This window comes from Vicugna pacos, chromosome 25 (genome assembly GCF_048564905.1).
Source record: "Vicugna pacos chromosome 25, VicPac4, whole genome shotgun sequence".
NCBI classification, from domain to species: domain Eukaryota; kingdom Metazoa; phylum Chordata; class Mammalia; order Artiodactyla; family Camelidae; genus Vicugna; species Vicugna pacos.
Genome location: NC_133011.1, coordinates 5,573,694 through 5,588,612, shown reverse-complemented (window position 1 = coordinate 5,588,612; position 14,919 = coordinate 5,573,694). Strand labels below are relative to the sequence as shown.

Sequence of the window (14,919 nt, the reverse complement as noted above, 5' to 3'; positions counted from 1 at the left end):
TCCACGATGCTCCGTATTTTCTTTCTAACAGCTTCCCCTGATTCGTCTGTTTATGTCTCAGTCATTCCACAGCCCATGGAAAAAAGCCGAAGACATTTTAAATTTCCTCTCAGCAAAGCATGGACTTACCTTTCCCAGAGCTTGGACTGTCAGCCATGTAAAACTCTCAGCTGTTTTCTTCCGCTAAAGTACTGAACACAATGCCTGAAGTACGCCTGGCTAATGTCAATTCTGCCTTCCAGCTGTCATCTCCCACGTGATCCCTCAGTGAGAGACCAAATCTGTGACAAATCCACTGTCCCTTAGCATATTCCTAACAACAGTCTCAACTTCCTCCAGGGACCTACCTTTATATTCCCAATTCCTTCATAAGCCACAGTATCAAAGGGCTTTGTTCTAACACGAACAGTGAAAGAGAAGGACTAAGGGTCAAGTCAAGAAACCTAAGGTAAGAACTGTGTTCTCTAAAACTAAATCTTCCAGACTCAGCTGACCATACTCAATGATAAATTCCAAAGTGAGAAATACTTCAGGCCATCAGCAGATATAAAAAATTACCAGCATCCTGAATAAGATTAAGACCAGATAGACGTTAAGAGGTGAAAAAATTCCACCAATTGATCAAATTCCAACTGCAAGGCCCAGAAGGGCACTGACAGAACACACCAGCTTCTGCTCTATCACAATTGCTGTAAGAGAAGGTGTTCTGGGGACCTCATGTGGAACAACAGAGCTGTAATAACTAGGCCCAAAACCATCATCCTCAGAAAAACCCGTTCCTGAAATCAATGAAGGGTCAGACCCAGATCCAGCCTAATTAACCTGCTGGCCATCTGGTGATGCTAGGGAAAAGCTATAATGAAACAAACTGCCAACTCCAAGGTTTATTCTCCAACTACTCTAAGAACATGCAGTGAAAATGTGACAGAATACATGTCTAACACAACGTGAATAATGACTTTTCTCTGGGTATTTTCAAAATTCTGTGCACTATTATCTACCCCTTACCTTTCTCACTTCACTTTCAACCATGCCTTTGTTGTCAGCTTTTTTATACGTATCACTTAAGTGACACATTAAATGGGTTTCATTAACCAACCACAGGTATCTCTGGATGGCTCAAGATAATTGCACAAAAGATCAGAGCTTGGATATCCAGATGTTACTGGGACCATAAGATCTAGCCGCAAGAGTGGGAAGCAAAGAACACAAGATGTGATGAAAACATACATGTTGCTGTAACACTGTCCAGTAACGAAAAGGAGCAAACTGCTGATCCACATAACAACTTGGGAGAGATGTCGAAGGCATCAGGCTGAACAAAAAAGGCCAATCTTGAAGGATAACATACGACAGAATTCCATTTATATAACCCTTCAACATGACAAAATTATAGTGATAGAGAACACATCAGTGGTTGCCAGATGTTAGAGTTGGGGGAAAGGTGTGACTATTAAGAAGTAAACAATATATATTCTCTTCATCACTTATGTTAAATATATATATATATATATATTTACCATAATATATATATATAACATAAATACATATATACACACACACATATATATAAAATATGGTGATGACTACTCAAAATACACATGATAAAAATTCATACAACTATATACCCTTTCCCCAGAAAAGAAGTATATATAAAAAGGTATAATACATGTAAAAAAGTTATAATAAAAATACATATATATTGAATTAGTTCAAGATTCACATGAAGTTGCAAAAAGAATATAAACAATTGCCATGTTACTCCCTCACCCACCTTCCTCTAAATTGAACCAGGAAACTGACACTGATACAATACTATTAATTCAGGTACAAACCTTCTTTAGATTTCAACACACATGCACACATGTGCGTGTGTAGGATGAGTTCAAGGGAAAGCAAACATAATTGAAGGACTGGGCAGTTTTGCTTTTTAAAAATGAGTTTTAAGCTGAAGGGTTAAGAATATACCGTAGTTAACTTGCTTTTTTTTTCTGCCATATTTTCACAGGATCCTTAATATTATTATCCCTTTAATATCTGCATACGAATACTTCACTCTTGTGTACTCTTGAGTACCAGATGAATGACTAGCTGTAAATAATCAAATTACTGATAAATATAATTTTTCCCCATTTACCTTAATATTGAGAGAAAAAAAGAGGGAAGGAGGGAGAATATGGAGTACTTCCAAAATAGGGGAAAATAATCATGGTTAAATAAAAAAGGAGAAACAAAATGCAAAACTAAACTAAGAGTATAAGCCATTCTTGGATCTGTTCAAAAAGTACAGGGTCCTTGGTAAACAACAGAGAACTGAAGGGAAATACACTTTTGACTGTATATCCACCTGCACTGACTGTGTTTCTTTTACCATATGTGTAATGTAGATGTATTACCTTTTTAATTTAAAAAAGTTAGAATAAAATAATACTAGAAAGAATAAACATATAATATGGTAATAACAGATACTCAGAAAAATATAAAATATGATATAGAAGGGGAAAATAAGTTTACACTTCACATCTTTCCAAAACTCCTTCTTTTAAAATAAATAAGAATAATGACCTTATTAAAAAGAATAACTGAATAAATCTTTTTTTAGGCAATAAAACTTTTATTTTAATTCAAAATAATGGTAAATACAAAGAAGCTTAGGCAGTTCATTTTGCTATATTAAACTCTTTTAATTCAAAATTTGAAGAACTACTCCTCCCTGGAGAAGGCTGCACAGGAAAGCACTCAGAGACTCCCTGACTATGTCAAAAAGCACTTTATTCAAGCCCAACAAGAGGCAAATTACACATTTAAAATATGTTCATGTTATTTTAGATAAAAAATGAAATACCAGAGTTATGAAAAATGAAATGAAAAGCTCGCTATGTCATCAATGAAAAGAGGAGCGCACGTTTTTCAGTGATTTCAAAAAGGAACAATAAGTGAAGCCTATTTCCTAGCCAACCAGGTCCCTATGGTTTCTTCTTCTAGCCAGGAATCCTTCCCCAAGACAGGCAGACTGTCAAAGGATTGCTATATTTCAGCCACTTTCATTGTGACTATCTATTATAATCACATTTATTTTATTTTATGCATTTAAAAATCATTATTTTAAATATGTGTGTGTGTGTATATATACATATGTGTGTATGCATGACTGGAACACTGTGCTGCACACCAGAAATTGACACACTGTAACTGACCACAATTTTTAAAAAATCATTATTCTGAGACAGAATCTGTAAGCTTTATTTGACTGCCTGAAGGGTTTCTGGCAACAACAAAAGTAAGAATCTAAACTAACTGGCACTCTCCTGAAACTCACTAGCCTACATACACCTCAGTCGTAGAAAACATAAGGGTAAACAGGAAACACGCAATGCCACCACTGCTGTCACTTGCAGTCACTCTTTATATCTTCATTAATTTGATGATTAAAGGCCACCATTATTCCAGAAGTGACAGAAATGGTAAGATACTAATAGACAAATTAATTTTCAAAGTAAGATATTCTTCACATATTTGTCAAGTAACTGCACTAAAACAATATAACACCTTCTTTCTTTTAAAAATAATTTACTATCAATCAGATTACAGAACAGTTATAATGAGACTATCTAACTGTATCCTTTGTTGTGTACTAACAAGATTTCACTGAATATAACTTAACTTTTAAGATTAGCTTTGAAATTATGTACCACATTTGCAATACATCAGACTTAATTGTGACAAATATTTGTATCTTACCTCTCCATAAGTATTTAAGTTGCTTTTTAAATAGCCTGTAAGTGCAGCAACTTGGCATGCAAAATATGGTAGTGCCCAGTTTTCTCTTAAAGGAATGGAGTATTCAATCCTTGTTGTATCTACCCTAAAATAAATCACAGATGAACAGCAAAATAGCAAGACATTATATTTGTGTAATATTGTACTTTTCAAGGCACTCTCACACACATATCATTGTCCTCCATATCCTGTGAGGAAGGCACAGACTGAGCCACCATTACCTACACAGCATCTCTCAGAACAAATTAATAGTGTTTCACCCCCACCTCACCTCCCACCCAGGAAGACTTAGTGCTGCTGCGCACTGCTTGATGAAGAGATGGGCCTCTGTGCGTATTTGAAAAAGGCACCCCTGCTCTGGGCAGATACAGCTTATGCTACAACACACAGCTTGTTGCAGGGTACACTGCAGTTCAGTCCCTCACGCTCCCCTCCCTTAATGAGATGGCTGCCCTTCTCGAGAGCACAATGTGCGCCACATAATTAGCAGGCTTGGCCAATCCAAAGTTCATATACTAACCCTTATATAAAAGGAATATGAAACTCAGAGAGGTGATGACTTAATCAAATCACACAGATGGTAAAGGACACAATTAGGATTACAATGCATGTCTTCTGATATCTAATTTAATCCTCTTTTCAATCAGCAGGTAACCCAGAATTAACATCACAGTAGTCCTGTATGTGATGTTATCTAGAGAGCTTTGAAAATTCCCCAAATCGTAAATACAGAATGTCTTTGTAAGGCTCCTCCAAAGTCCCTCCTTAATCAGTTTTCATTGAGAGCCTGTGGTCCCCTATGCATATCCTCACTCCACAATGGTCTCCCTTCCCAGCAATAATTCAATCTGGATCTCGTACACTCAGTGGCTATTTCCCACACAAAAAACAAAGGTGCTATTGCTCAAAAAACTTCATGAAAATTGCTGCATAATTCTCCTAATGGAGACGGACATGCTTGCATATAACTGAGTTCAGTCAAACTGTGGGACGTACAATAGGATACCACCCAGGATAAAAGGAATGAACTGCTGACAGACCCTTCATACGTGAATCCCAAAATAATTATGCTAAGTGAAAAGCAAACAAAAAACAAAAAAAGCATAAGCCGTATGACTCCATGTCAACATACACAACTGAAGTTTGAGAAACCCTGGCTTAGACTAGCTGTGTAAAACAATCTGGCACGTCAACGTGTAATGTGTGAACACTGAAAAGCAGCTAAGCTGTATCAGTGTAACTTCTGCTGACTACACGTTCCCTTGTACTGATGGATTACAATTTACCTAACCACTCCCTTATATTTAAAAATAATAACTTTCTAATTTTTCATATTATTACAAATATCAGTATAATTAGTAAGTTTAAGCAGTGAACTCTTTCTTTTTTGGATTACTTCCTTGGAATAAAATAAAATTCCTGGGAAAAACTACCATCTAAAAGTGAAAGGCCTCACACTTCCACAAGCATCCTGAGTACACCAGTATCATTATCACAGAACCAGCATCATGTGCAACCATTATTTTCTGTTAATGCTGGGACATGTGCACTCCCTGCATCCTACCATTTTATTAATTACCACTGTACACAGTTACCCTTTCTTGGCCAAAGATTAAACTTAATACAGACTTCTAAATCAAGTATATTCTGTTTTTCAAATATAAAGATGTTTGTACTGAAAGTGATACCCAGGTATGTATTTGTAGATAAGATCAGTGGGGACCCAGGAATAATTTCTATATTGTTTATATGTGAAGACTGGAGTCAGGTTAGACCATTTTGGTGATAAGTCTGTTCACAAGGAGTCATTTGCCTCTGATTTTTCCCCCCACTACTGTCTGTACAGTGCTGTTTCCTGAAATTTCTCTGAATTTTCTAGTATGCCTACATCCTAGTTTGAACAAACAGGAGCTATTTTATAATCCTACTTTGCCCTTCTGATATTGAGGAACAGGTGAAACAAAACGTCATTAAGAACACAACTAATAATCGTAATATAATGACCAATATCTTTTTATACTTTTCTATCATATATAAATTAAAGCTGATGAATGAAAAAGAGCATACTCTTACATGGCATTAAAATATATTTTGCAGTAGAAGAAATATACCAATAAAAATAAACAATGAAAAACAAACACACAAAAACTACTTAAGAATGTTTCAACTACAAAAGACACATTTTAACAGAATGTATCAGGGGTATATAGCTGAGTGGTAGGGTGCGTGCCTAGCATGCACAAGGTCCTGGGTTCAATCCCCAGTACCTCCATCAAAATACATAAATAAACCTTATTACCTCTCCTAAAACAAAAAACAACAAAACAGAATATATCACATTACTTTTTCCACCTAACTCCTGCTCCAGCTACCCAGGATATACTGTGTCATTAAGTAACGCAGATTAATAGGACAACTGGACTGTCATTAAATAAGGCAACTGCCTTCAAGTCTCACTTAGATGTCTAAAATATTCTACTTGACAGGGAGTCTTGTTATTCTTTAATACCATTATTTTTAAATGGAAAAGCTGCCTGGGCTTTCTCTTTGAACTTCTGATGAAGAAAGCTCCAGGGATCAACTGAAATGAGTATTTAAGTTCATTGTAGGTGGTAGCCAGCCTCCAAGATGGTTCACAATGGTCCCTGCCTCCGGGCAGTGCGCCCTGGGCAGCCACTTCCCACGCTGCACCGGTGTTAGCCTGCAGCACCAACAGAGAAGGGCAGAGTGATGTTCTGTCATTTCCGAGCTTAGGTTATAGAAGATATCTGGCTTCCACTGTGACTCACTCCACTCTCTCTAGGCTCATTCACTCTAGAGGGGGCCAGCAGCTCAACTGTGAGCAGCCCTCTGCAGAGTCCACATGATGAGAAACAAAGGCCTTCCAGGCCAACAGCCCGCAAGGAACCGAGGTTTCCTGCAAAAGCCACACAAGGGAGCTGAGGAAATGGTCCAGGCCAGTGATGCCTTCAGATGACAGTAGCCCCAGCCAACTCCTGACTGCAACCTCACAAGAAAGCCTGAGCCAGAACCACCCAGTTAAGCCACTCTGGATTCCTGACCCTCCGAAACTGGAAATAATGTTTGTTTTTTCAAGCTGTTAAGTTTTGGGTTGACCTGTTATGCAGTAATAACTAGTGCATTACATAATCAAGAAATCAATCCTTTTAGAAGGTTTTTATTTTAAATGTTTCTATTTTAAATAATGCTTGTTGGTATGAAATACTCTTCCACTCTAAAAAGCAAGACATGTCTAGACCTAGTCTATGAGTACCAAAATAACTTTCTGTGAGTGTGCTGTTAAGATTTCTAACAATGAATCCTAATGGAATTTTAGAAAAGCACATGGCAATTTAAAATATTCTCTAACAGGCACTTTCTGACTTAACAAGAAGTCATCTTATACCCCACACCAGATTCTCTAACACGACTCTACGCTAAAAGGAGCCAGAGCTCCATAGAATAGAGGCTAATTCCAAATCTTTCACAGGAATGTACAAGGTGAGCCTGCTCTTCCTGTTGAGCCAGAAAGCAAAAAAGCTTTCAGAGATTAATAAGATGTGTCAAAAGAACTCAGAAGCCAGCCTGAAAGGACTCTTATCTACCAAAGTCGTAACAATTAGAGCAACAAAAAAAGCAATGATGATAATGTATTTTAGCCCTATTGAATCAATGCAAATCCCCATGTATGGAAAGATGCTTAAAAAAAGAGAACATCAGAAAAAGTTTTTGTCACTATGTGAGACAGCTATTAAAAACTATCTCATACATAGCAACTGGTAACTAAAATGAGGTTAAGCATTTGTCTACTTTCTAACAGTAACTGAATTTAAAGGTAACCAAAGAACCTGGTTAATAAAGAAAAATTCTACTTCTGAAGAGTGAATAAAGCTACTGAAAATAGAAAAATATAATTTTATAAGCCCTTGTGAAATTTCAGCAAAGATTGTCAACTGGAGTTATAACCCTTAGGTAAGTGGTTAATGGTGAAAAGGACATTCATCTGGTGCCTCAGAACACCACATAGATTGTTTTAGAGTCATAAGGGGAAAACATAGTTATTCAGTGGAGAGATCAGACTGTCATCCCTCAAACCAGCAGTCAAGTTCAGCTTCACCAGGGTTAGGCCAACTAAATACGATGTAACTTGTAAAGTCACAGAACATGAAAAACACATCATCTACAATATATGCTAACGAGAATTGTTTATCTTGAATCCATCAAGCCTTTAGATATAACTTCCAGCTTACAGAAACACAGGTGACAGAGAGGAGTTAAACGACGCCACAAGGAAGCAACTGGAGAAATCCACAAGGTAGGATACTCTGTAGGACAACTGATTGGTCCCTTCAAAAAGCCAACTGTCATTAAAAAAAACGGACTATGTTAGATTTAAAAGGAATTAAGGTATGTAAGAACCAGATGTAATACGCAGTCCTGGATTAAATACTGGTTTGGATAAACCAGCTACAGACTGTACTTTGGGGTCAACCCAGGAAACTCTAACATGGACTAGGTATTAGAAAAGATAAAAAGTTATTGAAATAAAAAGGTAGAGGCTTCTGAATAAAGAAAGCAGCATATAAAACAGTATGTGTAATATATCTCATCTTGGTTAAAAATATATATATACACACAAAGATATACACACATACACACATAGAAAAAAGTCCAAAAGAATATGCACAAAGAGTATGGCTGAAACATGCTGTACATCAGAAACTGACACAACATTGTACACTGACTATACTTCAATTAAAAATAATAACAATTGGGGGAGGCGGATAGAGCTCAGTGATAGAGCACATGCTTAGCATGCACAAGGTCCTGGGTTCAATCCCCCGTACCTCCACTAAAAAAATTAGTAAATAAATAAACCTAATTACTTCCCCCTTCAAAAAATAAATAAAATAAATAAAAATAATAATAATTTTAAAAAAGAATATGCACAAAGATATACACAATGCTGAGTGGTCTCTAGGTGGTGAGAATATGAAATTATTATTTTATTTTTGCTGGTCTCAATTTTCCACAATGTACATATAGTTTTTGTAGTAATAAAGTATCGTTCATCCCTGTACTTTTAAGAAGAAATATACTTAACTATAAAGATGGACAGCCATACTTAAAAACTTTTTTCTTTTGTTTTTTTTGCAGGGGCAGGTAATCAGGTTTGCTTATTTATTTATTTTAAATGGAGGTAAGGGGGATTGACCCCAGGACCTCATGCATGCTAAGCATGTGCTCTACCACTGATCTATACTCTCCCCTGCCTTGTACTTAAAAACTTCTAAGGAAGGTTTTGAAAATCCCTTACATCAAATTGCTGCCAGCATGTGACTGAACAAATCCCTGTAAGAGATACAGCCCTTAACTTGAATCTCAGTAACCTGAAAATATCACATTTTTCATCTGGTAGATGCCAGAAGGAAATGTGTAACAGAAGAAATGTCTCATTTTTTTTCAAATTTAATCATGTTAAGCGTTATGGGGGGAAAGTGCTGTGAGAAGGAGGCACTTTCAAAACAAAAAAAGCATCATTCAAAAAATAAATGTTTGTAGGGGGGAGGGTGTAGCTCAAGTGGTAGAGCACATGCCTAGAATGTCTGAGGTCCTGGGTTCAATCCCCAGTACCGCCATTGAAAAATCAAATAAATAAGTAAACCTAATTAACTCCCCCCTGCAAAAACAAACAAACAAACAAACAAACAAACTAACTAACTAACAATAAATAAATAAATGTTTGACACTGATCAATGCCAGGAAAACTTTTATGACATGTCTCAAACCAGTCCTCCATTTCAAAGAAGCTCCAACCCCCACTCTCCTTGTACTCACTGTTAAAGAACTGAGGCCCCTTTGATCACCAAAAGGAATAGATTTATTAATTCAAAGGACACTGTAATAGACTAATATAGTAGTTAACTTAATAGTGACACATCTGGTGCCTCTTCCTTCTTTTCCTGAACCTACGTCATCAATTTTAAAGAAACGAGGGAAGAGGAGGTATGTCCACGTACACTAACGCTGCTGTGTCTGAAAAAAGAGTGATAGAGGTGGGTGGATTATTTTTAAACCGTTGTATGATAAATGACCACAAACGTAGCGGCTTAAAATAATACAAATTAGCTCACAAACCCAGCACGGTCTGGCTGGACTCTCTGTTCAGGGTCTCCTTAAGCTAAAATCCCAGCATCAACCGAGGCTGTCATTCTCATCCGGGGCTTGTAGTCCCTTTACAAGCTCATTGATTGTTGGCAGAGCTCATTTCATCCTCACTTCAGTCCAGCAACAAGGCTTCCCATGCTTCAAGTATCTTCTATACCAGCTACAGAAAGCTGCCCACTTTCAAAGGCTCATATGACAAGATCAGGCCCACCAGGTAACCTTCCTACCTTAAGGTCAACTATGTTGTACAGCATAGCGTAACCACAGGAATGATGTCCCATCATACATCACAGGCAGGAATCAGAGCACAGAAGGTTTTGGGGGAAGGAGGCATTTTTAGAACTCTGACTACCACAGCCACAAAATTGTAAGACTTATTTAAAAACACCTTTCTTACCTGTTAATTATGAACCATGCAACAGTGAGCATTCCAGCTAGCCAAGTTCCGCTCATAAGCCAACTTGTAACAAATAGAGCAGTAACATATACTCCTTGCAATCCAAAAACAATGCCAATATAGAAATACACTGGTTCAATAATCTCCTAATTGAGGAAGAAAATAAAGAGAGTGAAGGAGATGACAGGATGACAGTGTATAATTTTCAGGATCTGTAAATATGTGAGAAAATAAATATTAAAGTCCTAAGAAACACATACATTGCTACCAGTTGCTTGATATAAAACGCTGGCAATAAGTTCTGGATACAGAGACATCTGCTGCACGGCGTTTATAGTCTTCAGAGATACAGTTCTGTTATTGTGTGTCAGTTCGTAAACACCTGAAGTGAGAAAAATTGTCCTCCACATCATTCATTCTGCTGTTACAAGAATTAAACATGTTATTCAGAGGTCATCAAATATTTTAAATTATTATCAAGAAAGATCTCAAAATATAATACTCTGTGCCTCATTTTTCCAATTTTTTAAATTACCTACAAAAAAGAGCAATACCTATATTCTGAGACAAATCTCCACATTCAAGGGCTCCCACATAGAAGAACAATGTTTTATTTTAGAAAAATTTTGTTATTGAACATACAAATGTGGTTATCATACCTCTTTCAAAGGAAGGTGCCTTTAACATATCTTTAAAATAAGAGTAATAAATGGCACTATCGCCCTGAAATGTGATTTCTCGCTCAAGCTCCTAAAAGAAAATAAAATGATTATTTAAATACCAGTGTCTTAAATTTCAGCTGCAACCTTCTTTTTCTCTTCTCATATTCCAAACTAATGCCATTTATTTATGCTTTTATGCAAAGACATGTTTGAATTTTCCTTTAATCACCAGTGGCTATATTAATAAGGTTAAACTTTTCAACAATCTGGCAATCATTTTAATGAAACACCTCAGGTTGAAAATGTATTATAATGCATAGGTTACTTACCTATTATATATAAGAAAAATCTAGAAGGAAAACCCAAAGAAGTGCCATATGGATCACAAGAATAGTATGGCAGGTAATAAAAGATGATGATTGAGGTGTTAGAAGTCCATAAAAATTATAAGTTTAAGAAGAAAGTTCTATATTCTACTGCTATTCTGCTTCCCTATGTATTCACAACAGCAAGCCCTTAATTAGTTTTCAAGAGCAGAAGATAACTAATCATTGCTTTTCAAATAAACTTCTAGAAATGTAAGTAAATCCTAAAATTCCTAAAATTAGGCTACATAGAACCAAGAATATAGATGGTCAAAAACACTGAAAGCTTGTGCTTTTGATGCTGAATCAAGCTTTCATAAATCTATAAAATCTTTTAAAATGAAACCTATTTTCATGCACAATATCTATCAATTAATACAAAAGATATGAGAAATGTTTCCCCGAAGTTTGATCAACAGAACTTCCTAAGGCATAAATGGGCGTCTCCTAAGAGTTCTGCAGTTACGTAAGCTGTGTGAAATGCTAGATTAAACAGGTAAATGGGTTTCTTTATTGCAAGACTTCTCAGAGTTTCAGTATACATTATGCATTGTGAATCTCTACAAAGTCTTTCCTAGATCTATTTGATCAGGAAATCTTTTTTTTCTCTCATTTAGAGCTTATTAATCTAAGTAAATTTCCTTAAAATGGTTTGTTATAAATGGATACAGATTTGTTTCTTTCTAAAATTTCAAAGACGTAAAACTCCTGAGTGCTTCTCAACTTTAATGTACATATAAAACTCCTAGAGATATTATTAAAACACAGATTCTGACTCTGAAGTGTGGCTGAGAATCTGCAAGCCTGAAAAAGCTCCCAGATGCCAATGCTTCTGTCTCATCACAATGGTCTGAAAAACAAGGTTCTTTTTTTTTTTTTTTGATTTATAATCATTTTACAATGTTGTGCCAAATTTGAAAACAAGGTTCTTGATGAATGCCTTCTATACTTTCAAACCTTTGGTTGTTCTCAATTCTGCCTACACAAGGGAATCATGTGGAAAGACTGTAAGTAATACTGATCCTAGACACTCCCCTCACCCCTCCCTAAGAATCCGTGAGGGAGGTTATTTTTATAAAGCTCCCAAATGATTTTATTGTACATCCAGTGTTGAGAACTACTAACAGTTAATCTTCATAACATTTTCAAGGAAGCAAGATATGCTAAAATAACAGCTTTGGTCAAATCAATATGGCTCAGTAATTATTCAGTTAAACGTTTCGGTGGTGTTAGGTAAATCAAAGGTTTAAAAACATTTAGTCAGCTTGACTACTTGCTCAAAAAATAAGAACAACAACAAAAGGGTTTGGGCTAAAAACAAAAACAAAAAAAATTTAGAGTCAAAGGATAATACTGTGAACTTTGCCAACACATATTACAAATACATTTGATTGTGAATGTAAGTCTAAAAACGAACTTATTCAAAGGTCAAATGAATTAAGAATATAACTACTGAGTAAAGAGTCTGTGGATTACACACAATTTAAAGCTAAACATTAAACATACTAATATGAGGCAACATTTTAATAATATTATGCCTGTTAATCATTTTCAGCCCCTCAAAACAGTCAAATCATGCAATTCAAAAATTAAAATATTTTGAGGCTGAAACTTCTTAAATGTAAACTACTAAAACTCCCAAAAAGCTGACTAGACTCCATAACATTTCACTGTCATCAAAAGTCCCTCATACATCAATTGCATGAAGGAAAGCACCCTCATAGTTTCTATTCTATGACCTTAAAACATGTTCTACTAAATTTTTCAAGACTGATATTGTGACTCAAAACAGCTTCTGTACCATTTGGTTTCTAATGGCTCACAGCCATAACATAAGAAAGCACCTGTCATACTTATCATACATATAGTCTGGCTCCCTGGAAAACCCAACATTTAATATTAAATATCAACACAGATTTTCACATGCTCAAAATTCTTGCTTCTTACCTGCCTGTTGGAAAACCAGAATTTCCGTTCATGGTATGCTGATAAATAGAGAGCATAAATCATACCACTGGTAACTGCTGCGAGACAGCCAATGAAAATCTTTGCAAAGCGCTGAAGTAATATATCTGAAAAAGCACATTAAAAGTAATCAGATGTGGTTGATATTTATAATTATGCACTTATAAAAAAAGTGAAAAAAAAAAAAGAAAGAAAAGAAAAAGAAGGTAGTATGTACCCTTGATATGATGTGACAAAAATGGCATTCTAACTCTGTGGTCTTCTTCCCCAAAATTCATCATCCCAGTCTAAGTATTAGAAAAACAACAGACAAATTCCAATAGAGGGGCTTTCTAAAATACACCCGACCAGTGCTCCTCAAAACGGTCAAGGTCATTAAAAATAAAGTAAGCCTAAGAAACTGTCACAGCCAAGAGGAGTCTAAGGGGACATGATAACTACACACAATATGGTATCCTGGATGGGATCTTGGAACAGAAAAAGGACATTAGACAAACACTGAGGAAATCTGAATAATGTATGGACTTCAGTTAAAAATAATGTATCAATATCAATTCATTAAATGTAAAAAATGTACCATACAATATAAAATGTTAATAGGGAGAATTCTGCATGGGGGGGTATGTAAAATGGGAACTCTGTACTATACTATCTGCTCAATTCTACTACAAATTGAAAATGGCTCTTAAAATTAAAGTCTATTAATTTTAAAAGGAATAAAAGGACTGTACTACCAAATATCTAAAGAAAAAAACACAGGTTCATTTGGAATTACTACTGTTATTTTTTCCTTATCAAGCAATTTTTTTATTGAGAAAAAGTTTACATACAATAAGTTACAGCTGTTTAAAGTAGACAATTCAATGACTTTTGATGATTATGTCTTTAAAACATCATATACAACTATTATATACATGTAAATATTTCTTGATGAAAACATAAAGCACATTTAGATTTTCTACACACAGGATGACTTATTCCCGCTATAACTATTAAGATTCAATATGAGAATAACAGATACTGTACGAGTTCACTTATATATGGAATCTAAAAAACAAAATAAATGAACATAACAGAACAGAAACAGAGTCACAGATACAGAGAACAAACAGGTGGTTGCCAGAGAACAGAGGAGTGAGGGGAGGAGAGAAACAGGTGAGGAAGATTAAGAGGTACAAAATTCCAGGCACAAAATAAATGAATCACAGGTATGAAATGTACAGTATGGGGAATATAGTCAATAATTATGTGTCATCTTTGTATGGTGACAGATGGCAACCAGACTTATGGTGGTGATCATTTTGAAGTCTACAGAAATAATTAAATCACTATGTTGTATCACAGGAACTAACAGAGTTGGAGGTCAATTATACTTCAAAAACAAACAAACGCATAGAGAAAATGACCAGATTTGTGGTTACCAGATGCACAAATGGGGGGGTAGGGGAGCTGGATGAAGGCAGTCAAAAGGTACAAACTTCCAGTTATAAATAAGAACTAAGAATGTAATGTAAGCATGATAAATATAATTAATAGTGCTATACGTTATACATGAAAGTTGTTAAGAAAGTGAATCTTAAGA

The 14,919-nt window shown here is 35.7% G+C and overlaps 1 protein-coding gene across 5 annotated transcripts in view; it reads right to left on the bottom strand.

Annotated features, from left to right (window-relative positions):
• Positions 1–14,919, bottom strand: part of DPY19L4 (dpy-19 like 4) — a 44,745-nt gene that overhangs the window by 21,173 nt on the left and 8,653 nt on the right. For 4 of the 5 annotated variants that reach the window (XM_072949472.1, XM_031691168.2, XM_072949473.1 and 1 more), the window contains 5 exons: positions 13,320–13,444; positions 11,005–11,095; positions 10,606–10,727; positions 10,346–10,491; positions 3,742–3,865 (listed from right to left, as the gene is read on the bottom strand). In XM_072949472.1, coding sequence (XP_072805573.1) covers positions 3,742–3,865; positions 10,346–10,491; positions 10,606–10,727; positions 11,005–11,095; positions 13,320–13,444 — 608 coding nt within the window. Of the gene's footprint in view, positions 1–3,741; positions 3,866–10,345; positions 10,492–10,605; positions 10,728–11,004; positions 11,096–13,319; positions 13,445–14,919 lie in introns of those variants that run through there. The other variant, XM_072949475.1, reaches the window with a different exon arrangement.